The 22445-nt window shown below is 44.9% G+C and overlaps 1 protein-coding gene across 1 annotated transcript in view; it reads right to left on the bottom strand.

Moving 5' to 3' along the window:
* Nucleotides 1-19854: 19854 nt before the first annotated feature.
* Nucleotides 19855-22445, bottom strand: part of LOC134601426 (uncharacterized) — a 49690-nt gene continuing 47099 nt past the window's right edge. Inside the window, exon 5 of the mRNA XM_063445911.1 lies at nucleotides 19855-20706. Within this exon, the coding sequence (XP_063301981.1) occupies nucleotides 20240-20706 (467 nt within the window). The 3' untranslated portion in view covers nucleotides 19855-20239. The remainder of the gene's footprint in view (nucleotides 20707-22445) is intronic.

The raw sequence follows: 22445 nt of genomic DNA, 5'->3' as shown, positions 1-22445 counted from the left end.
AAGCTCATGGGCTATCTAGCAAAGTACTTTATATAAAAGAGCTTCCGTAGCTAGATCTTGTTTACAATGCCCTCTTTACCTTTTGTGTTGGTTTGTTTATACTATACTGTCTTTTTCCCCAATTGTACAGCGCTGAGGAAAAGGTTGGTGCGTTATAATAATAATAACTAACAGTTAGGATATATCAGACAGCATGAAAAGGAAATCACAGAACTCAAATCACAGTAATGTGCTGTGTGAGTGGGTTTTACAGACTGGGCCGGCCTTAGAGGTATGCGAGCTGCGCAGCCGCACAAGGCCCCCTGGCAGGGCCGGCGCGTCCATAAGGCGGCACAGGCGGCCGCCTTAGGGCGCACCGGCTCTGGGGGCGCAAAATTCCAGTGACCAGCAGGAGGGAAGTGTTCCCTCCTGCCTGGTCACCTCCTGGATCCCCGGAGCTGCTGGGAGGCGTGCGGCTGCAGTTGATTAGGAGGAGGTGGCGAGGGAGCTCTCTGATCTCTCTGACCGGCTCCCTCGCGCGCCTTTTGCTGATGCCGCGGGAGCCGGAATATGACGTCATATTCCGGCTCCCGCGGCATCAGAAAACAGCCTGCGAGGGAGCCGGTCAGAGAGATCAGAGAGCTCCCTCGCCGCCTCCTCCTAATCAACTGCAGCCGCACGCCTCCCAGCAGCCTCACTGGACCACCAATGAAAGACCCACGCCAGCACTCCAGGTAGGGAGGCTGGGTGGGAAATTTACATTTAATTTAGATAATTAATTACTGTGTGTGTATGTGTGTGTGCATGTGAGTGTGAGTGTGTGTGTCTGTTAGTGTGTGTGTGTTCGAGTATGTGTCTGTGAGTTTGTGTGTGTCTGTCAGTGTGTGTGTGTGAGTGAGTGTGTGTCTGTCAGTGAGTGTGTATGTGTGTGTGTGTGTGTGTGTCTGTCAGTGTGTGTGTGTGTGTGTGTGTGTCTGTCAGTGTGTGTGTGTGTCTGTCAGTGTGTGTGTGTCTGTCAGTGAGTGTGTGTGTGTGTGTGTGTCTGTCAGTGTGTGTGTGTGTGTATGTGTGTCTGTCAGTGTGTGTGTGTTCGAGTATGTGTCTGTGAGTTTGTGTGTGTGAGTATGTATTTTTCTGTAAGCCTGTCTGTATGTATGTATCTGTATGACGGTATGCCTCTGTATGTATGTATGTGTCTGTATGTCTTGTACGTATGTTTCTGTATGTCTCTGTATGCATGTATGTAACTGTATGCCTTTATGTCTCTGTATGTACGTATGTGTGTGTCTCTGTATGCCTGTATGTCTTTGTATGTATGTATGTGTCTGTATGACGGTATGCCTCTTTATGTGTCTGTATGACGGTATGCCTCTGTATGTATGTATGTGTCTGCATGCCTGTATGTCTCTGTATGTATGTTTCTTTATGCCTGTATGTCTGTATGTATGTGCCTGAATGTCTTTGTATGTATGTTTCTGTATGCCTGTCTGTATGTATGTGTCTGTATGACGGTATGCCTCTGTATGCATGTATGTCTTTATATGCCTGCATGTCTCTGTATGCATGTATATCTCTGCTTGTATGTCTCTGACTGTATGTGTCTGTATGTCTCTGTATGATTATTTCTGTCTTTGTATGACAGTGTACCTGTATGACTTTGACTGTGTGACTGAAAAATGATGCCTGTGTGCCTGTGGCTTGGGAGGAAAGACACACAGGTGAAGATGCATTTTTTTTTTTTTAATGAGGGTTGGGGGCGCCAAAATGCATCTTCGCCTGTGTAACTAAAAATCCTAGCACCGGCCCTGCCCCCTGGCAGCTGGGGCGCCCGACACAGCTCACACACTTGGTGTCCGGTGGCGATGAGGCAGAGCCAGTAATATGGATGCGGAACTAAATCGGCAGCGGAGGCGAAAGTAAATCAGCATGGGGAGGCGGGGCTAAATTGCCAGCAGGGGCGGGGCAAAATTGCCAGCAGAGGCAAAGCTAAGTGTCTATCTGTAACTCTGTGTGTGTCTCTTTCAGCCTGTAAATGTGTGTGTCTGACTGTCCACCTGTAACTGTGTGTGTGTGTGTGTCTGCCTGTCTATCTGTAACTGTGTGTGTGTGACTACCTGTAACTGTGTGTGACTGTCTGCGGCTGTGTATGTAACTGGTGTGTGTTGGTCTGTAAATGTGTCCATATGGAAGTCTGTCTGTGACAGTGTGTGTGACTGTCTGCCTGTAACTGTGTGTATTTGACTGTGTATGTAACTGTCTGTAACTGTATGTGAAACTGTCTGTCTGTGACTGTCTGCCTTTACTGTGTGTGTGTGACTGTCTACCTGTTACTGCCTGTAACTGTGTGTATGACTCTCTGCCTGTTACTGTGTGTGGGAGTGAGACTGCCCGTGACTATATGTGGCTGTATGCGTGCAAGTGGCTATGCGCCTGGAACTATGTGCATGTGCATATTTTTGACAGTAAATTTGTAAAACTGTGTGCATCTGACTGTATATCTGACTGTGGTACTGTCACGGTTCTCACTGTGCCATCCAGACGGCCAGGTGTGGTCACCCCACAGGTGCCAGACAGGGGATTTGATCCTGGGTCTTACTGCATCCTAAGTCTACGTGCCTCTGAGCCACTTCAGTACTTGTGGATCTAGCCTTGTTTATCCAGCAGTGCCTGCAGCACTAGGTGGCTGTACTTCACCAGTGGTTCCTACCTGTCAATCTAAGTCCAGCCGAGGCAGATGGATCTTTATCCCAGGTATATAACATTGCTTTTCCCTGAAGGCAGTGTCAGTTCATTGTTTCAGGTTTCCTGTTGCCTAAGACTGACTTGGCTTGTGACCCCTGCTTGTGGAATCCACGTTATTGCCTGTTTGCCGCCTGCCCTGACCTTTTTGATACCGTGCCTGACTACTCTTTTGGATTTGCCCTTGTCTGTTTCCTTGTACCCGGTTACTGTTCCTGCCTAAGCCCGGTGCACAGATTCACAGCCCAGGTAGCTTCTTACCTAGGTACCGTGGGCTGTGTTTATCTGCAAGGATGAGCAAACATCTCTGCACTTCGGACTCCAACCAAGCTAAGCTGTGACAGGTACTGTGTGCATGTGAACCTACATGGACCTACATGTATTTTTTTTTAATCTGAATTAAATACCCATATACAAACACTACATCCTTACATGCACGATACATGGATGAGCGGATGTGACAAAAGATGGACGCTGTGAAACATTTTTGCGCAGGACACCTAAAGCCGACCCTGATTACAGAGAATATTTCCACAGTGATAAAAACTCATAGTAATGTAAGGTTGCTGGTGTACTTTATTGCTGTGAAAAAACGGTACGTAACGAGTGGCTGAACTAGAGGACGATAAATGTTGGGATGAAGAGGTTCCACCGGTAGGTAATATAGAACACAAAATAATTACATGCTAACTTGTTTTAGAATCAGCCCTGTTTTGTTGGTTTGGTTTTACATTTAAAACTCATTTAGTTGTTAGGGGTGATTATCCATAACCTTGCCCCATAGGTTAGACAGGGCCCCTATGACCATACATTTGCTTGGCCCCATTTGCCATCGCTATGTAAAGAATAAAGAGGGGTGTGGAATCCATGAATCCTTCTCTGATTATTTCACAAAAGATCACAAATTAACCAACTGTTGCCCGTGGATTGTCTGCATGTGGTTAAAGGGACACTCCACTGCCCAAATACAAAATAAATAAAAATCCATTTTTAGTAGTTATACCCCGAATGAAAACTTGCATGCATTTAATTACGTATTTTTTTAATTGGGGGTATATAAAAAAATCAGCTTGTAAAATCTCTGGTCTGCTGCTTTTGCAAGCTCTCCCTTACTAACCCCGCCCAGACTTTCTGTGGCTGTCCAATCACAGACTTCCCAATACAGCTCAATGAGAAGTCTTTGTAAGTCAGGTGCTCTGGGCAATGACTGCCTCTTGAGGTCAGCTGCATTGAAAGCCAAGGGGGTGTAACTAGGTTGATTTATAAAAGTGTAAATTTCCCTAGAAATCTGCACTTTTTGCAAAATGTAAAAAAAAGAGGACACACTCTTCACACAGCGAGCTTTTCAGCAAGCTAAAGTTGTTTAGGGGTCTGGAGTGTCCCTTTAAGTGATAATGCATTAAATGACTACTGTATATAACTGTAGGCATGGGTTTGTGACAAACCAGATTTTTTCAAATCTTATCACATGAGTATGGCCAGACACCTATTGATTTAGCAAGAATATAGCACAAAAATACAGATAAAAGTAGTCAGGATAGATGGTAGAGTGGGAGTGCAGGATAAATGGTAGAGGGAGTGAAACCTATTCATTTAGACATGGGAGTAAAATAAGTTGAACTTTTACAGAGTTGTGAAATTATCGAGAAAGCTAAATTAATTAAAAGTTAATTTCAAATTGCTAATAGATTGATTGGAAAAAAAAATCTCGAAGACAGCTATGTTTTCAGTTGGCTATTTTAGCCAAAAGTTTTACATTTCCTATGATTCACTATATTTTACTTTGATATTCCTGACAATTCACACTTTAGTGAATAACCACCTAGTGACTTAAGTTGACAGTTTCCTAATCAGACAAATCATGCTAAATATAGTATCTATATCTATACCATACCATACCATCTATACCATCTTCAGACTTGTATAAAATGCTCCTTCCCCGGGATCGATAGTATTGTAAAGTGTGAAAAAAGCATTATTCACTTACCCAGTCGTAGAAAGAGAAAGAGACCTAAGTCCCTATTAGGAGAGTAGTAAAATGAGGAGGTCCCTACCTTTAATGAATCTAAGATAATGAGTTAAAAAGGACAGGAGGGGGCCAAACAGGGATAATTGGAACCAGTCTAGACCATTAATATATGGTGAGTAAAAAGGTAGATGATATTAGGAGGGGGAGGGGGTGGGAGCCAGAGAAATAAGGGAGACAGTTCTCCTTGGAATAACCAGTACCCCAATGGCTTGCCTTGAATCCCAAATCCCCACACCTAAAGGGGGCACGCTGCCTGCCCTGTATATCTCATCACTGTAGAGAAAACCATGAGTGTCTACCTAAAAACTCGATATCCTATCCAACTATACAGCTGAAGATCAGGATCTCGTGACCTGGAACCATACGAAAGGGAAGGAGGTTAACTAGGGGTGGAGGGAGAAGGAGACCAGAGGAAACACAAGAAGATTCCCTTCCTTGGAGGGATTAAGGGATCCCCAATGATCCACCCAGAGTCCAAAGTATCCCAGTTATGCACACTTCAAGAGCACACTAAACCTTGCCCTGTATACCTCAGCACTCTGGACGAACCCAAGAGTGCCTACCTTCAACCCTGATGCCTTCCCTGTCCTAGTAGCAACGAACACACACTTAAAGAATTCACTCCATAGTGCTACCTAAATCAATAGTGCTACCTAAGGTGAAGAAAAGAAAATTAATGAATTAAAATTCTAACTCGACGCGCGTTTCGGCGTTCTAGCACGCCGTCGTCAGGAGTAATGAGCTTCAGTGTAACAAAGTTTCCTTTTATGTGTTGTGTAGCAATCTTTCAACGAATCGTTAGCCGGTGTGGTCCGTCGCATGTGACGGGAGTTGAGCTCCGTGATTCGTCAGGAGCTCCCCCTTATTCCGATTGGACGGGGGGCGTGGCGACCAGTCACCAGAACTCAACATCCACGTGGGAACCGAAAAGAGGTCTGCCGCAATTAGGGGGAGTGGTTTCGTGACGTAATTGTCACTGTCCATATTAACCCATGCGGCAGATCAAGGAGGTTGCCAATACAACAATCCCATAGTATTCTCTCCCCTACTGATCAGAGGGACAGGAGACAGTTCAAAACAACTCGAAACAATCCTATTCTCATTTGATAATGAGGGAATAGGAAAAATGCCACTGTGGGCCGGATTTAAAGGGACGAGAGTCTTGATGTTATTGTGGTACATCGAAATTCAATATAGTGGTTTTTGAATCCTAATGGGTGCATAGTACAGTCACCCTTATGTGAACGGATATTGTCACTTATGAACTCAGCTGGTGGGCCTTATTATCTCTTATCGAGGGGACCCCGATGTAGTTAGGGCTTAAGGTATACCTGTGATACAATATGGTGGTTAAAATTCCGAAAAGATAATGGGTGAACAAAACAGTCACCCTAATTGTATAGATAGGGAATATTACCATCCATGAATACAATGGTGGACCCTTATCCCATAACCCAGAACTCTGGTTATCGATTGACCACTTAAAACAGTCCTATTCTCATTTGATGGTGAGGGGATAGGAGAATAACACTATGGACCGGATAAAAGTCTCCATGTGAGTTTGAGGTGCTTCGAGATTCAATATAGTGGTTTTTAAATCCTTATAGGTGCATAATACAGCCTAATTATATAACTGGATATTGCCACTTATGAATTAGTAAACCACCTCATCTCACGACAAAGGGACTCAGATGTAGTTATGGTTTGAGGTGCACCTGTAATGCAATGTGATGGTTTAAGTTCCATAAGATCGTGGGTGAGCAAAACGGTCACCTTAATTATATAAAGAGGGGGTATGCCATCCATGAATACAGTGGTGAACCTTTATCCCATAACCCAAATCCCTGGTTACAGAAGAACATACTATAAATAAAATATATAACTTATATACAAAGAATGGGAAGGATCTCCCTTAAATTATGTAACATCTTAAAATTGGAGAAGTCATAAGAATGCAGTGAATGAGAATCCCTCATTGAGCCCTATGGGTGAGAGGGTTTTAAGTTTGTGAATCCAGTAGGATTCGCGTTGTCTCAGTTTAGTATCCCAGTCACCTCTTCTCTGAGTCCGTGGGATATGTTCAATACCCATAAATCTCAATTTTTTTGAGGAATTGAGGTGATGTATTTTTAGATGACGGGATATCGGAGTTTCTATAGGTCTCCTAACCGAATTAACATGTTCCCTAATACGTTTCCTAAAGGGTCTAAACGTTTTCCCTACGTATTTTATGCCACAGGAACAAGTTAATAAGTAGATGACCCCTTCCGTACTGCAGTTGAAAAATGATCGAACTTTAGATGTGTCTACATTGTTACTGTCAGTGAATGTCTTAGAGTTTTTGTCTATAAAGTCACATGCACTGCAGTGGCCACATTTAAAGGTGCCCTTAGGTAGATAGTTTGATAGATCATTTTTCTTCTTGGGTGCCAAGTGGCTCTGTACCAGGGTATCGCGAAAGTTACGACCCCTCCTTGCCGTCACGGAGGGTGAAGGGGTGATGACATGTTTGAGGTGTGGATCGGACTTCAGAATCGGCCAGTACCGTTTAAGGGTTGCCATCATGTAGTCCCAACCAGCATCGTATGTGGCGATACATCTGATCAGTTTTTGATCTTCATTTTGTGTGTGCTTATCAGTAAGGAGCGTGTCCCTATCGGTCTTGATGGCTCTAGTGTATGCCCTACGTAAGACCCTATTGGGATATCCTTTGTCTTTAAAGGCCTTCCTTAGGTCCCAGGCTTTGGTCTTGAAATCCTCTATGGATGAACAGTTACGTCTCAATCTTAAGTACTGGCCTATTGGTATGCCAGCCTTAAGAGATTGTGGATGGTAACTGGTCCAATTCAGGAGGCTATTTGTGGCGGTCTGTTTTTTAAAAAGGGTCGTCTGTACTGGACCTCTTTTTTCAATTGAGATTGTGATGTCTAGGAAGTTGATCTGTTTCCCACCAACCTCGCTTGTAAATTTTAAATTCAGATCATTGATGTTAAGAATTTTAACGAAATCATCAAACTCGCTACTGGAACCTCTCCAGACGATTAGTACATCATCGATGTACCTTTTCCAGCATATTATTAATTCTGAATATTTTTTAAGGTGTGGTACATTTTGGATTTCCTGTTCCCACGTGCCCAGGTAAAGATTGGCATACGAGGGGGCACAAGATGTACCCATAGCCGTCCCTCGTATTTGTTGGTATATAGTCCCATTGAATAAGAAAATGTTTTTAGTTAGTACTATCCTAAGTATATTAGAGACAAAATCAATGTATGTGTCAGGTGATTGGAGCTCTTTTGTTAAGATGGCCCTGATGTTCTCAATGCCCTTTGAGTGTGGTATTGAGCTATACAGCGATTCAACGTCCAAACTACATAAGATTGCATGTTCTGGTATCAGTAGGTCTTCCAGAAAGCTTAACATTTGTTTAGTGTCTCTTATGTGTGAAGGTAGTTTTGACACAATTGGAGACAGAATTTTGTCCAGGTATATACTTAGGTTCTGTGTGAGGTTACCACAGCCTGAGACGATAGGTCTGGCTGATGGATTGATTAAAGATTTATGAACTTTGGGTAACCCATAGAACGTAGCAAAAAGAGGTTTCTTGATCAGCATAAAATCCAATTCATTTTTAGAAATGAGTTTGTCAGTGAGTGCTTGATCCAATAGTGTCTTTATTTCTGAGAAATACTGTGGGGTTGGATCGTGGCCAAGAGTCTGATAGGTTTCACTATCATTCAGTAGCCGCTGTACCATTTGAATATAGTCTGGGCGATCCATAATCACTATATTCCCCCCCTTGTCTGATGATTTGATTATTATTTCATCATTTTCATTCAGTTGTTTTAATGCTAATTGTTCCGTTCTTGTTAAATTGCTACAAGATGTTACATTCAATTGGCCCAAGTCTGCTTTATCAATATCTCTGCACACCATTTCTAAAAATACCTCGATATTTTTATAGTCTTTGAAATGAGGAGTGAAACGACTCTTGGGGGCAAGATTTGTTTTCGGAATGTGGTCACTGGGGCCATTACAATCAAGGAGTTCTATCAGGGTGTCTAAGCAGTCCATGTCTGTGACCGTGAGTCCCAGATTTAAAGCTTGCACTTCTTTTTTATGTGTATGGTATTTGTGTAGGGCTAGCTTACGAGCAAATAAGTGCAAGTCTTTAGTCCATACAAACTTATTAAAGGATGGTGTAGGGACAAAAGATAGGCCTTTGGACAAAGTTTTAATTTGTATCACACTGGGTTCAAACGAGGACAGATTGATGACTCTTAAGTCATCTGTTGTTAGCGTCGATATTGTTTCTGACCCCTGCCTCTCTGTGATTGTCTTGTTTTTGGACGTTGGACTTCGTCTGCCTGTCTTAGTCCTAAAAAATCAACCCCTTTCCTTAGGATGCTTTTAGGTGGTACTAGAGGTATTGGGTTGCTATTTCCACTCTCCCCCTCATTGTCAGTTGATTCGTATTCTGACGTACTAAAGTGGTCAGAGTCTACTCTAGTTCTCCTTTTTGTCTGACGGTAGACTCTGCCAGTTTCGAAATCTGAGGTGTCTCGCACAAATTTGTGATGCTTTTTAATTTTAATTTGATAAGAGAACTTGTCAAGATTGGACTTTAGCTTGACTTCCAAAGCTTGGAACTGAGGTTCCTCTTTGAATTTTTGAATATTTTCTATTTCATTATCAAGATCTTTTTGAATATTTGACAGACGTAAGTTCTCATATTTGCATATAATGGACATGAAAGTCATTGAGCATTTAGATGCTGCATCTTCCCATTCTTGATTAAATCCCTCTAGTTCAATGTTTCTAGAGGGTGGCACCAAGACTCTCAAACCTCTCGGTATAATTTTCTTAGCAATATATGTTTCTAATGTTGAGACCTCCCAACTGGTTTTAATTTGCTGTTTGAACACCTTTGTTAGTTTATTAAAGCCACTCTGTATATCAACTGGAGGAAGGCTTTGGGGTGGAGTATTGGTGGAAAAAATAGTTTCAGCATCTGAGCACCATTGTTTAGGATCTATTTTGTTAGTAAGGAACCCAGCCATAATATATGGGACCAATTACACTTAGTGACTTAACTCCAATAAACGATGTATAGAGGGCTGAAAATGGTGAATAACACCTAAGTAATGAAATAATTGGAAAAACACCTGACCAGAGGCTATCATAAAGGTAGCCAGTGGGTTGGTGTGGATATGCCCTGAAAACTCTCCAAAACGGGGAATAACCCACAATTAATGAACGTAGAAAGAGAAAGAGACCTAAGTCCCTATTAGGAGAGTAGTAAAATGAGGAGGTCCCTACCTTTAATGAATCTAAGATAATGAGTTAAAAAGGACAGGAGGGGGCCAAACAGGGATAATTGGAACCAGTCTAGACCATTAATATATGGTGAGTAAAAAGGTAGATGATATTAGGAGGGGGAGGGGGTGGGAGCCAGAGAAATAAGGGAGACAGTTCTCCTTGGAATAACCAGTACCCCAATGGCTTGCCTTGAATCCCAAATCCCCACACCTAAAGGGGGCACGCTGCCTGCCCTGTATATCTCATCACTGTAGAGAAAACCATGAGTGTCTACCTAAAAACTCGATATCCTATCCAACTATACAGCTGAAGATCAGGATCTCGTGACCTGGAACCATACGAAAGGGAAGGAGGTTAACTAGGGGTGGAGGGAGAAGGAGACCAGAGGAAACACAAGAAGATTCCCTTCCTTGGAGGGATTAAGGGATCCCCAATGATCCACCCAGAGTCCAAAGTATCCCAGTTATGCACACTTCAAGAGCACACTAAACCTTGCCCTGTATACCTCAGCACTCTGGACGAACCCAAGAGTGCCTACCTTCAACCCTGATGCCTTCCCTGTCCTAGTAGCAACGAACACACACTTAAAGAATTCACTCCATAGTGCTACCTAAATCAATAGTGCTACCTAAGGTGAAGAAAAGAAAATTAATGAATTAAAATTCTAACTCGACGCGCGTTTCGGCGTTCTAGCACGCCGTCGTCAGGAGTAATGAGCTTCAGTGTAACAAAGTTTCCTTTTATGTGTTGTGTAGCAATCTTTCAACGAATCGTTAGCCGGAGAAGAGGTGACTGGGATACTAAACTGAGACAACGCGAATCCTACTGGATTCACAAACTTAAAACCCTCTCACCCATAGGGCTCAATGAGGGATTCTCATTCACTGCATTCTTATGACTTCTCCAATTTTAAGATGTTACATAATTTAAGGGAGATCCTTCCCATTCTTTGTATATAAGTTATATATTTTATTTATAGTATGTTCTTCTGTAACCAGGGATTTGGGTTATGGGATAAAGGTTCACCACTGTATTCATGGATGGCATACCCCCTCTTTATATAATTAAGGTGACCGTTTTGCTCACCCACGATCTTATGGAACTTAAACCATCACATTGCATTACAGGTGCACCTCAAACCATAACTACATCTGAGTCCCTTTGTCGTGAGATGAGGTGGTTTACTAATTCATAAGTGGCAATATCCAGTTATATAATTAGGCTGTATTATGCACCTATAAGGATTTAAAAACCACTATATTGAATCTCGAAGCACCTCAAACTCACATGGAGACTTTTATCCGGTCCATAGTGTTATTCTCCTATCCCCTCACCATCAAATGAGAATAGGACTGTTTTAAGTGGTCAATCGATAACCAGAGTTCTGGGTTATGGGATAAGGGTCCACCATTGTATTCATGGATGGTAATATTCCCTATCTATACAATTAGGGTGACTGTTTTGTTCACCCATTATCTTTTCGGAATTTTAACCACCATATTGTATCACAGGTATACCTTAAGCCCTAACTACATCGGGGTCCCCTCGATAAGAGATAATAAGGCCCACCAGCTGAGTTCATAAGTGACAATATCCGTTCACATAAGGGTGACTGTACTATGCACCCATTAGGATTCAAAAACCACTATATTGAATTTCGATGTACCACAATAACATCAAGACTCTCGTCCCTTTAAATCCGGCCCACAGTGGCATTTTTCCTATTCCCTCATTATCAAATGAGAATAGGATTGTTTCGAGTTGTTTTGAACTGTCTCCTGTCCCTCTGATCAGTAGGGGAGAGAATACTATGGGATTGTTGTATTGGCAACCTCCTTGATCTGCCGCATGGGTTAATATGGACAGTGACAATTACGTCACGAAACCACTCCCCCTAATTGCGGCAGACCTCTTTTCGGTTCCCACGTGGATGTTGAGTTCTGGTGACTGGTCGCCACGCCCCCCGTCCAATCGGAATAAGGGGGAGCTCCTGACGAATCACGGAGCTCAACTCCCGTCACATGCGACGGACCACACCGGCTAACGATTCGTTGAAAGATTGCTACACAACACATAAAAGGAAACTTTGTTACACTGAAGCTCATTACTCCTGACGACGGCGTGCTAGAACGCCGAAACGCGCGTCGAGTTAGAATTTTAATTCATTAATTTTCTTTTCTTCACCTTAGGTAGCACTATTGATTTAGGTAGCACTATGGAGTGAATTCTTTAAGTGTGTGTTCGTTGCTACTAGGACAGGGAAGGCATCAGGGTTGAAGGTAGGCACTCTTGGGTTCGTCCAGAGTGCTGAGGTATACAGGGCAAGGTTTAGTGTGCTCTTGAAGTGTGCATAACTGGGATACTTTGGACTCTGGGTGGATCATTGGGGATCCCTTAATCCCTCCAAGGAAGGGAATCTTCTTGTGTTTCCTCTGGTCTCCTTCTCCCTCCACCCCTAGTTAACCTCCTTCCCTTTCGTATGGTTCCAGGTCACGAGATCCTGATCTTCAGCTGTATAGTTGGATAGGATATCGAGTTTTTAGGTAGACACTCATGGTTTTCTCTACAGTGATGAGATATACAGGGCAGGCAGCGTGCCCCCTTTAGGTGTGGGGATTTGGGATTCAAGGCAAGCCATTGGGGTACTGGTTATTCCAAGGAGAACTGTCTCCCTTATTTCTCTGGCTCCCACCCCCTCCCCCTCCTAATATCATCTACCTTTTTACTCACCATATATTAATGGTCTAGACTGGTTCCAATTATCCCTGTTTGGCCCCCTCCTGTCCTTTTTAACTCATTATCTTAGATTCATTAAAGGTAGGGACCTCCTCATTTTACTACTCTCCTAATAGGGACTTAGGTCTCTTTCTCTTTCTACGTTCATTAATTGTGGGTTATTCCCCGTTTTGGAGAGTTTTCAGGGCATATCCACACCAACCCACTGGCTACCTTTATGATAGCCTCTGGTCAGGTGTTTTTCCAATTATTTCACTTACCCAGTCCACCTCCTCTGACATCATCCGATTGGGGGGACCTGATGCATATGAGCTCTGAAAATAATCATCCCAAACAAATGCAATAAATAATATAGAAATAGGGATTTGGACAAAGGGATTCAAAGATCACAAGCCACCTGAAATTAAAGCCAACATATTTTAATATACTGAAGTAAAAACCCTAGTGGATCTAATAACTCTCAGATATATATAGAAATACTCAGTAATCAGGAAAATGAATGAATTGACCCAAATCACGTACTAAATTGTTCAGGCCCCAGGGAGAATGCGCAGCTTAGCGGACAGGGGCACCTGTATGAGTGTGGGATGGATGATGCATGATTGGCTATATGCTAGATGTGGGAGTGTGAGATTTGAGGAAGTGGGTGGTGACAGATCAGACTGACCTCAGTGCCACTTAGGAGCCGGGTCAGCAACAAGTTTCTCTGCCTCCTCCTGTTGCTGGGCTTGCTGGATTGTAGGCCTGTGGGTGTCCTGGATCCTGGATGTCTGCCCTCAGGGCTGGTAATGGTGCTGCTGCTGCAGACGGTGGCCTCCTCCTTCCCCAGCAGCCTGGAGGTGAGGTTCCCCTCCCAAGCAGTCTGGCTCTCTCTGGGCACCCTCCCTGTGCACCCTCCCTGTGTCACCCTTCATGGCACCCTCCATGTGCACCCTCCATGTGTCACCCTCCATGGCACCCTCCCTGTGTCACCCTCCATGTGCACTCTTCCTGTGTCACCCTTCATGGCACCCTCCATGTGCACCCTCCCTGTGTCTCCCTCCATGGGCACCCACCATCCGGCTCGGCTGAGCCCCAGCTCTCCTCCTCGGGCCCGGTACGGGATCTGCAGCCTGGACCCGAGGCTTCAACTGGGCCGCGCGCCTGGACCACGTGGCGCGCGGCCTGCTCCGCGCCCGGTCTTTCTGCCACCCGGGCGGCGGCATCTCAGGTGGACCATGCCCCCCCTGGAGGTAGTGGGGGTGGGGGGCGAAAGCTCGGCATCCCACACCCGGGTCCTGCCCTCTCGGCCGGCAGTGCCTCCTGTCCTGGAGCGTTGGCTCTTCATCTCTCCACTGCTGCTTCAGGCTTTGGGTGCAGTTGCCGGATCCGTCCAGCAGGTGGCGTCTGAAGCTCCAGTTGCCATGGGAACTGCGCTGCAGGCGATGGACCTACTGCTATCTCTTCTATGGTGCCGCCAGCAGTTCCTGGGGTTCCGTCAGGTAAGTAATGTTTTCCTGCGCTGGCTGGGGCGCCTGTGCTAGGCGTGTTAATGTTGGGTTTATTTAAAAAAAAAAATAATAATAATTTTTCTAAAACCTAAACACAAAAAACAACAACAAGAGTAACGGTCAGCCGCGCTCAGTGTAGTACCCTCCTGGTGCGACGGTGCATCCACCGGTGGGTGGGGGGCAGTGCGCTCGGTCCTCAGCGCGGCAATTGGACCTCTTCCTCATTGGGGGCTGTGCTCCCCTGCACACTTGCGCAAGATATTCCCCTTTGGCCCTGGGGGGGATGCTCTTCAATTGGGGCACAAGGGGGGGTAGGACTCGGGCGGCATGATGTAAAGTTCCGTTTTGGGACATTCCTAAGACATTGGGTTTGGGGTTCGCTATTTTGAAGAGCATGGTTGGGGAGAGGGCTGCGCGGCGTGGCACTGTTTTGTTACCAGGACACCACTTGGAATGCATGTCATACTTATGGTCAGCGCCTCGCGGTTTTACCCTCTGTAGCGTGGGATCAGATGGACTTTGGCCCCTGGCTCTCCATGGTAACCCGCCCGGCGGCGCGTAAAGGGGGTTTGTTCTCCTTTCCTGGGGGGGCGGCTCCGCTCCAGCGGCCTAGCAGCAAGAGCCAGGTTGTTGCGGGGAGTTATACGTCAGCCGATGTAAGTGGGGTTAGTTACTGGGATATGGTTTTGGTACATGTTACAGGGTCGGTTACTGGGATTGGATATAGGGGAGGTTGACAGTTACTGAGTTCTGGTTTCAGGTTCTGTTTTAAGCTCAAATGCTCCCATCGTGGTGGGGGATCACTCTGCCTCCTGCTGTTTCAAGGGGGGTGAAAAGGGGACGTGGGGGCGCAGGGCGGCAACCGCTACTGGAATCGGCAGGCCATGGGGCTCCAGCTGGAGGGGATCACCCAAGGCTTTGGGATCCCTTTCTCGGAGCGCCCAGCTTCATGGCGGTGCGGACCTTGAAGAAAAGGTTAAAAGAACTTCGTATGTATAGCTTGGTGAAAGTGGAGACAGGGGTGATATGTTAGGCTAAGTGGGTGTGGGATATGCGTAAAGCTGTCCTACCTATAAGATAAGGCCAGGGACTAATGTCAGTGGTTAGAAAATTGGGCATTCTATGTTATGTTTCTAAGTCTGTGCTCGACTTCCCACAGATGGTGCTGGATACGCTCCTGCGGAAGGTAGCTTTGGGGTGGTTCGCGGGGTCAGTTGTGGCCCCGTCGTTCCCCAAGTTGCAGGTCCCCCTTGGGCCTGGTGCCCAAGTAGGCGGCAGGGGATTTTCATCTGATTCATAGTTTGCCCTGCCCTCAAGGGGTATCGGTGAAAGATGTCGGGCGTCCTAGGCATCCTTCGATGCTACGGTACGCATGGTCGGGGCAGTGGACACTGGGGCTTTGCTAACGAAGGCCGACGTCGGAGCCGCATTTCACTTGTTGCCAGTTCATATGGATTGTCATCAACTCCTGGGTGGTGGGTTTGTGGGCGGTATTATGTGGATACACGCTTCCTGATGTGTTGTTCATATCCTGCTTTTACGTTGAGTGCGTCAGCGCTTTCCTATAGTGGGTGGTGCGGCAGGAGGCAAGGATTGGCTCGTTGCTGCGTTACCTTGATGGCTTTGTGTGTGGGCCTTCGCTGACTTGTCGACTCTTGCTCGACTCGGCGGAGCTTTAGGGTCCTCTTAGAGCACGATAAGACAGTGGGGCCCAGTGACGTGCCTTAGCTCCTTGGGTATCAAAATTGACTCTGTGGCCATGGAGTGCTGGCTGCTGCGGGATAAGGTTGAGAGGGTGTGGCGATGGCCACGGGTCTGAGGAGGATGCAGCTGTGCAAGCTGCAGTCCCTGTTAGGGAGGTTGACCTTCCACTGCCGGATCAGGCCCATGGGGCAATAGCGCCTGGTGGCCGCTACTACCGGGACGGCGTCATTCTTCCTGGCCGAGTATATTGGTAGGTCATCTTGGCAGGCGCCGGAGGTGTCCAGTTCGGACTTTCCTCTCTATATGGACGCGGCTGGCTCTGTCTGGTTGGGGCGATTTCTGGGATCGCGCTGGTGTACTGACATGGTCGGCGGCGTGGTCCGCCTCCGGCTTGACCAGGAATCTTGTCTTCCTGGAGCTTTCCCATTGTGGTGGCATTGGGTTTGTGGGGTCGGGAGCTACAGGACCATCGGGTCGTTATTCACTGTGCCAACCTCGGGGTTGTCCAGGTGATTAGCCAGCTCTCAGCCCCCCTTTTCTATTTTGGTACTTCCCCTGCTCCAGTTCCTGGTGCTCCGGTGCCCGTGTCTTCATGTGTTGTGTAGGTCCGGTTCCTCTTGGGCCAAAGTACTCCAGGGTATGGGTGGAATGGCAGGCGCGGGAATCAGAGGTGGGTGTATTTTCGGGTTCGCATGCTCGTTACAAGGTCTGTTGTGACTGTTGGAGCGTTAGGTTTCAGCAGATATGTCGCCCTCCGGGGTGTCCTTGCGCGTGTCCAGTTTAGTTTTCTGGTTAAGTCCCAGGGTTGGGTGGCTGTCACCACAGAGTTTCTGGTATGGCATGCGGTGTAGGGCCCGTGCAGGGCTCGGTTTCTGTGGATCCAAAGAGGCCGGTTTTGGGGGCCCTATGGGCACAATTGTGCCAGGTGCTCCCAGAGGTATGCCTTGTCGTTTCTTCATTTCTTTGGGGCCATGAGTATTGGGGTATTGGTGGGTCCGAACTGGTCAGCCGGTAGGGGAGGATTTTGTTTGCGGATGTCCGGGATGGTCAGGACCTGGTGTCCTTCAAGACTCGTCCATGCAAGACCGACATCCTTTGCAAGGGCAGGTTGGTCCCGCTGGCAGCGGTCCCAGGATTGGACGATTGTCTGGTCTGGGCGATCAGGGAGTCCGCGGTACGGCCGTACCTGGCTGGCCCGAACATGGTATACGAGGAGGGGAACTTCCTCTCCCTTTTTCAATTTGTTTGACGGTCATTCTTTCCGCATTGACGCTGCGACGAAGGCCTCTCGGCTGGGTATGCTGAATCGGGATGTGTGGAGGATAGGAAGGTGGGACTCTAGGAGATTTGTTCCGGTGTGCGGGATGCTGGTTTGCTCCGTTGATTGTTTTTTCCTTCTCGGGGCGGATGATTGAGCACTCGACGGTGGAGGTTCGGTGGTTCAGTGCCGGGGGGGGACTTGAAGTGGGTCTGGCTCCTCCCGGAAGTGGTCAGGTTCTCTCACTTGCGAGGGGGGGTGTCATTGGTTCTGGTCATTCCCCCTGGGGGGGTACTGACCTGGGGATGGTGCCGCTCGGAGACTTGGTGGATATAGGGAAGCGGGACTTGTCCCAGATCCTTATGTCATTTCCGGGGGTTTTTTGCATGGTGTGTTCGGAGGTTGTGGCGAGGAACTATTGGCGGCAAGCACAAATCTGGAGTGCGTTGGAGCGCTGCTGCGAAGGGTTCAACCATTGGGTTTCGTGGTTCGTTATAGGGGTTTTAGGGGATGCCCATTTCATCAGGTTTTGAGAAGAAGGTGGCAGATTTGTTGCGGCCGGATGGGGTTCATTTGACTGAGGTCGGGCTCGATCATTTTAATCTGGCCATTCGAGAGACGGTGGAACAGGCCATGGTTGGTTGGTTTGGGGTCCCCCGCTGATTTTAGGCTTAAAACAGCGGGGTTTTGGCGGGAGTGTGTCCTTGCCAAATAAGGGATGGTTTGGTAGATTAGATGAAATGGGGGGATAATGGCCGGGTCTCATCCTCCCCCTGTCTCTTATGGTGAACCTGGAGGAGGTACCAGGTTGGACGTGTCCCCACTGGGTTGTAAGTCGACCAGTGGGGAGCATTATGGTTGGGCCCCACCAAGTTGGTGGGGAGCCCTGAAAAGGAAGATGTTTTTATTATGCTGAGGGGGGAGGTGAGAGCCTTGAGGAAGTTAGATTGGCAAGGACGGTTTCTTTGGTTACTGTATGACTATATACAAATTGTTTATGTTAATTTATGATATTTATTATTTCGTTATTTGTTAAAGGAGTTATACAGTATTTGGTTGTGTTAATAAATGCTGTGGCCTATTTTCTCCAAGAAGTTGTCTGTCGTTATTTGAAGGGGTAAGTTATGTTCACCAGTAACTCAGAAAATGTGATCTTTGGGTAGCTAGATGCTATAATGACTTTACTGCAAAATTATTCTGTTTAAATCGTGGCTTTCAATTAAATCAAATTTGAACTATGATTATTTTAATACCAGTGGCGGCTGGTGAAGCTTCAAGTTGGTGGGGCACCAGGCACCACCAATGGAATTTGACTCCACCCCCTCTCTATGAAAACCTGTGCTCCTGATTTAATTAAACTCCTATGAAATATCAAAATAGCTGTAAAAAAAACAAACCAAAAAAAAAACCAAAACATTATTTCTTTTGTTTAATCCTTTGAGCATTAAAGCTTGGACCAGCATATTGCAAAGTCATGTTCGTGGTGCAAGTCTGGCACTCAAAGGGTTGCAAAACACAGCTAATTATGTATCTCTTTATGTAAAAATTGCCCATTCTTTACCTCTAGGCGTCTCTTTAAGTACAGTGTTAGTACGCAATTATTAGACTTTTGAACTACTATATAGAGGAAGTCCCTACTCACATACCCTGCTGGAGATTAAATAGGGCGTTTCAGAAACCACCACTAGGATCAGATGATGCATGTCTGAGGTGCATTCAGAGTGGACATTTTTTACAAACCACTTAAACATTTTTATAACTCCTCCCCCCCCCCAGTGGTAGCAGTAGTAGTAGTTTTACAAATTTTATTATGACAAGAAAATGAGCTACTGTTGAAAACATAAGTTGTGACAGCACTTTGAGTATTATAATTAATAGTTTAACAATCAGATATTCTTTATAGATAGTCCTTACGTAATTATTTTTCTATATGTTATATTGGCTTTTCCATTAATCTCGCAAAGAGGTGGCCAGTCGTGACGTTCTAGGTGGTGTGAATGCAGTTGTAGTTGAGAATAAGCTTCCTTAACTTCTGGAATAAAAGGGAATCATGACATGTCACACATGTCATGTGTCCCTAAGGGGTTAAAGGGAAACTATAGTGCCAGGAAAACAAAGTTGTTTTCCTGGCACTATAAGTCCCTCTAGTGCCCCCCTTGTTGCGCCTCCACCCTTCCCCTGTGGTGCAGAAGGGGTTGTCATTTACCTGAGTCCAGCGCAGATGTCCCTCTGCGCTGGCTCCGCCTTCGTTCCTCCCCCGTCGACATCAGCCGGTGGGGAGACCTAATGCGCATTCGTATTTCCCCGATAGGAAAGCATGGTGTAATGCTTTCCTATAGGGTTTTACATAGGCAATGTCCTACAATTTTTGTCTCTCTCTCCAGCACCCATAGCTTACCACCATTCAGCCATATTGATAATACAGAATTTACCCTTCTCCGTTTCCACTGTTAGTTCCATCCAACCTGGAAGTCAATGTTTCCCTGAGAGCTGAGGTAATAAATGAACTAATGAATTAAAAAGAATTAGATCACAAGTGTAGAAAGAAAAGAGTAAAACAATTATATATATATATATATATATATATATATTTTGTTACTTGAGTTAGTTGTTCCCTAAACTAGGACATTGTTGGGAAAAAATCGAGCAGCACACGTTCAGCACACATGGATCAAATAATGAGTCTTGGTTAATATATTCATCTTTGCAAAAAAAAAAAAAAGAACTCATAAACAAAATGGAAAAAAGACTGCGCACGCATGAGAATATCATAAAGAAAGAAAAATTTAGAATATTTCCATGTAGTCTGTGCAGACTGATCCAGATAGAAGAATCAACAGTACTCCTTATCAGTCCATGTTTGGACCAGGCTCTTCTACTGACTATGCAGTTAGCTCCATCCACAAACATAGTTTCATAGGGCGCTGCAGTCAAAGTGTCGAGTTTGACTTTTAGTATCTTTATTGCAGAGTGGACTGTGGTCAATCAGTCCTGCAGATTGGGCCTCCATCCATTCCGAAATTTTACCAGCTTTGCCATGTTCAGTCCATTCATTCCCAAGCAGCCCTTCATCATCTCTTGATCCAAATCGTACAGGAGTTGGCCATCTACCTGGGCTCCTTCAAAAGCCTTCACATACTGGCTCATGTTGAGTAACACCAAACACTCACAAACCTGGCTAACAGTCAGATGATGAAGATCTGCTGGGATACTGGAAAGTGTTGTGAAACCGCTAGCTGATGGAGTCTCTGACTTTAAAGCCGGTAATTGGTTTACTGGTTTCTTGACTGCATTTAACGTACCATGCTTTTCCTCCACAGCCAGTTTTCCTATGTTTGGAAGATAAACCATTGAATCTTTTCGCACCTCGCTGATGTCAATGTATATTGGCTCAATGCTATTGTATTTTGGCTCTTGGGGGGAAAGGTTTTTCTTATCCAGCATGAATATTTCTGGGGAGACAGAAAGAGAGAAATTGACTTTATTAGACTGCATGTTAAACATGCATTAATTAACTAAATATATAATATAATGCCAATCATTGATTATGGGGATGTAGTATATGCACATGCACTGCAAACCCACCTTAATAAACTCAATACATTGTATAACTCGTTCTGCCGATTTGTGCTACAATGTAATTACAGGACCCACCATTGTGACATGCTAAAAGAACTAAACTGGCAGTCGCTTGAATCCAGACGCACCCTTCATCTTTCCAGCCTTGTGTTTAAGAGCTTTTCTGGGAAGCTCCCACCAGGGCCGGACTGGGAACTAAAAGCAGCCCTGGAAAAAAAATGCTATACCAGCCCAATAATGCGTCGCGCCAGCATAGTGTGCTGATATATAGGGTGAAAAAATAACTTGAAATTGAAAACTCTTACTCCAACGAAGGAACGCATATAGGGCTTCAAAATAAACAAAAGAGCGTCTTTATTTTAACCCCTTCAGGACGGAGTCAATAGTGCACGTTCTGATCAAAACAAAACGTAAACAAAAACTGGAATTTGCGCTATATGTCTGTTCACCCGTAGTTCCCCTCTTTCAAATTATATGCACCCACACTTATTATATATCATTTTGTTCAGGAGAAACAGGGCTTTAATCTATCATTAACTATTCATATATGGAACATCATTTATTATGAATAAAAGTAAAAAAAATGTGAGAAAATACGATTTTTTTTTAAATTTGCATTTCCGTCTGACATTTTAACTGTGAATGTCATAATACTGTTAGGTTTTACTGCAAAAAATGCACATATTTGTAATCAGCGATGTCTCACGAGTACAACAGTACCACCCATTAACAGGTTTTATGTTGTTTTGGAAAGTTACAGGGTCAAATATAGAACGTTCCATTTTCAAATTGAAATTTGCCAGATTGGTAATGTTACCTTTGAGACGGTGTGGTAGCCCAGGAATGAAAATTACCCCCATAATGGCATACCATTTGAAAAAGTAGACAAGCCAAGGTATTGAAAGTGGGGTATGTTTAGTCTTTTTTAGTAGCCACTTAGTCACAAACACTGGCCAAAGTTAGCGTTCATATTTGTTTTTGTGTGAAAAAAGCAAAAAAACTAATATTTGGCCAGTGTTTGTGACTAAGTGGCTACTAAGAAAGACTGGACATACCCCACTTGCAATACCTCGGGTTGTCTACTTTTGCAAATGGTATGCCATCATGGGGGTAATTCTCATTCCTGGGCTACCATACGCTCTCAAAGGCAACATAACCAATCTGGCAAATTTCAATGAGAAAAAAATGAAATGCAAGCCTTATATGTGACTCTCTAACATTCCAAAACACCATAAAACCTGTACATGGGGGTACTGTTATTCTCGGGAGATTTCACTAAACACAAATATTAGTGTTTTAAAACAGTAAAACATATTACAACAATAATATAGACCATAAAAGTGCAGTTCGCTTGTAAAAAATGCAAAAAACTTCACTTTTACTTAAAATATCATCGTTGTAATACAATTTACCAGTTTGAAACAGTTTACCAGTTTACCCGAGTAAAACAGTACCCCCTATGTACAGGTTTTATGGTGTCTTGGAGAGTTACAGGGTCAAATATAGTGCTTGCGAATTAAATTCTCTGCACTTTCTCCCTGTGTTGTCAGGCATGTCAATCAAATTTTAATAAATCAAATCACATAATTACGTTAAAAGATTATTTAAATAT

This window comes from Pelobates fuscus, chromosome 3 (genome assembly GCF_036172605.1).
Source record: "Pelobates fuscus isolate aPelFus1 chromosome 3, aPelFus1.pri, whole genome shotgun sequence".
Classification (NCBI taxonomy): Eukaryota; Metazoa; Chordata; class Amphibia; order Anura; family Pelobatidae; genus Pelobates; species Pelobates fuscus.
This window is presented reverse-complemented; position numbering and strand designations above follow the sequence as displayed.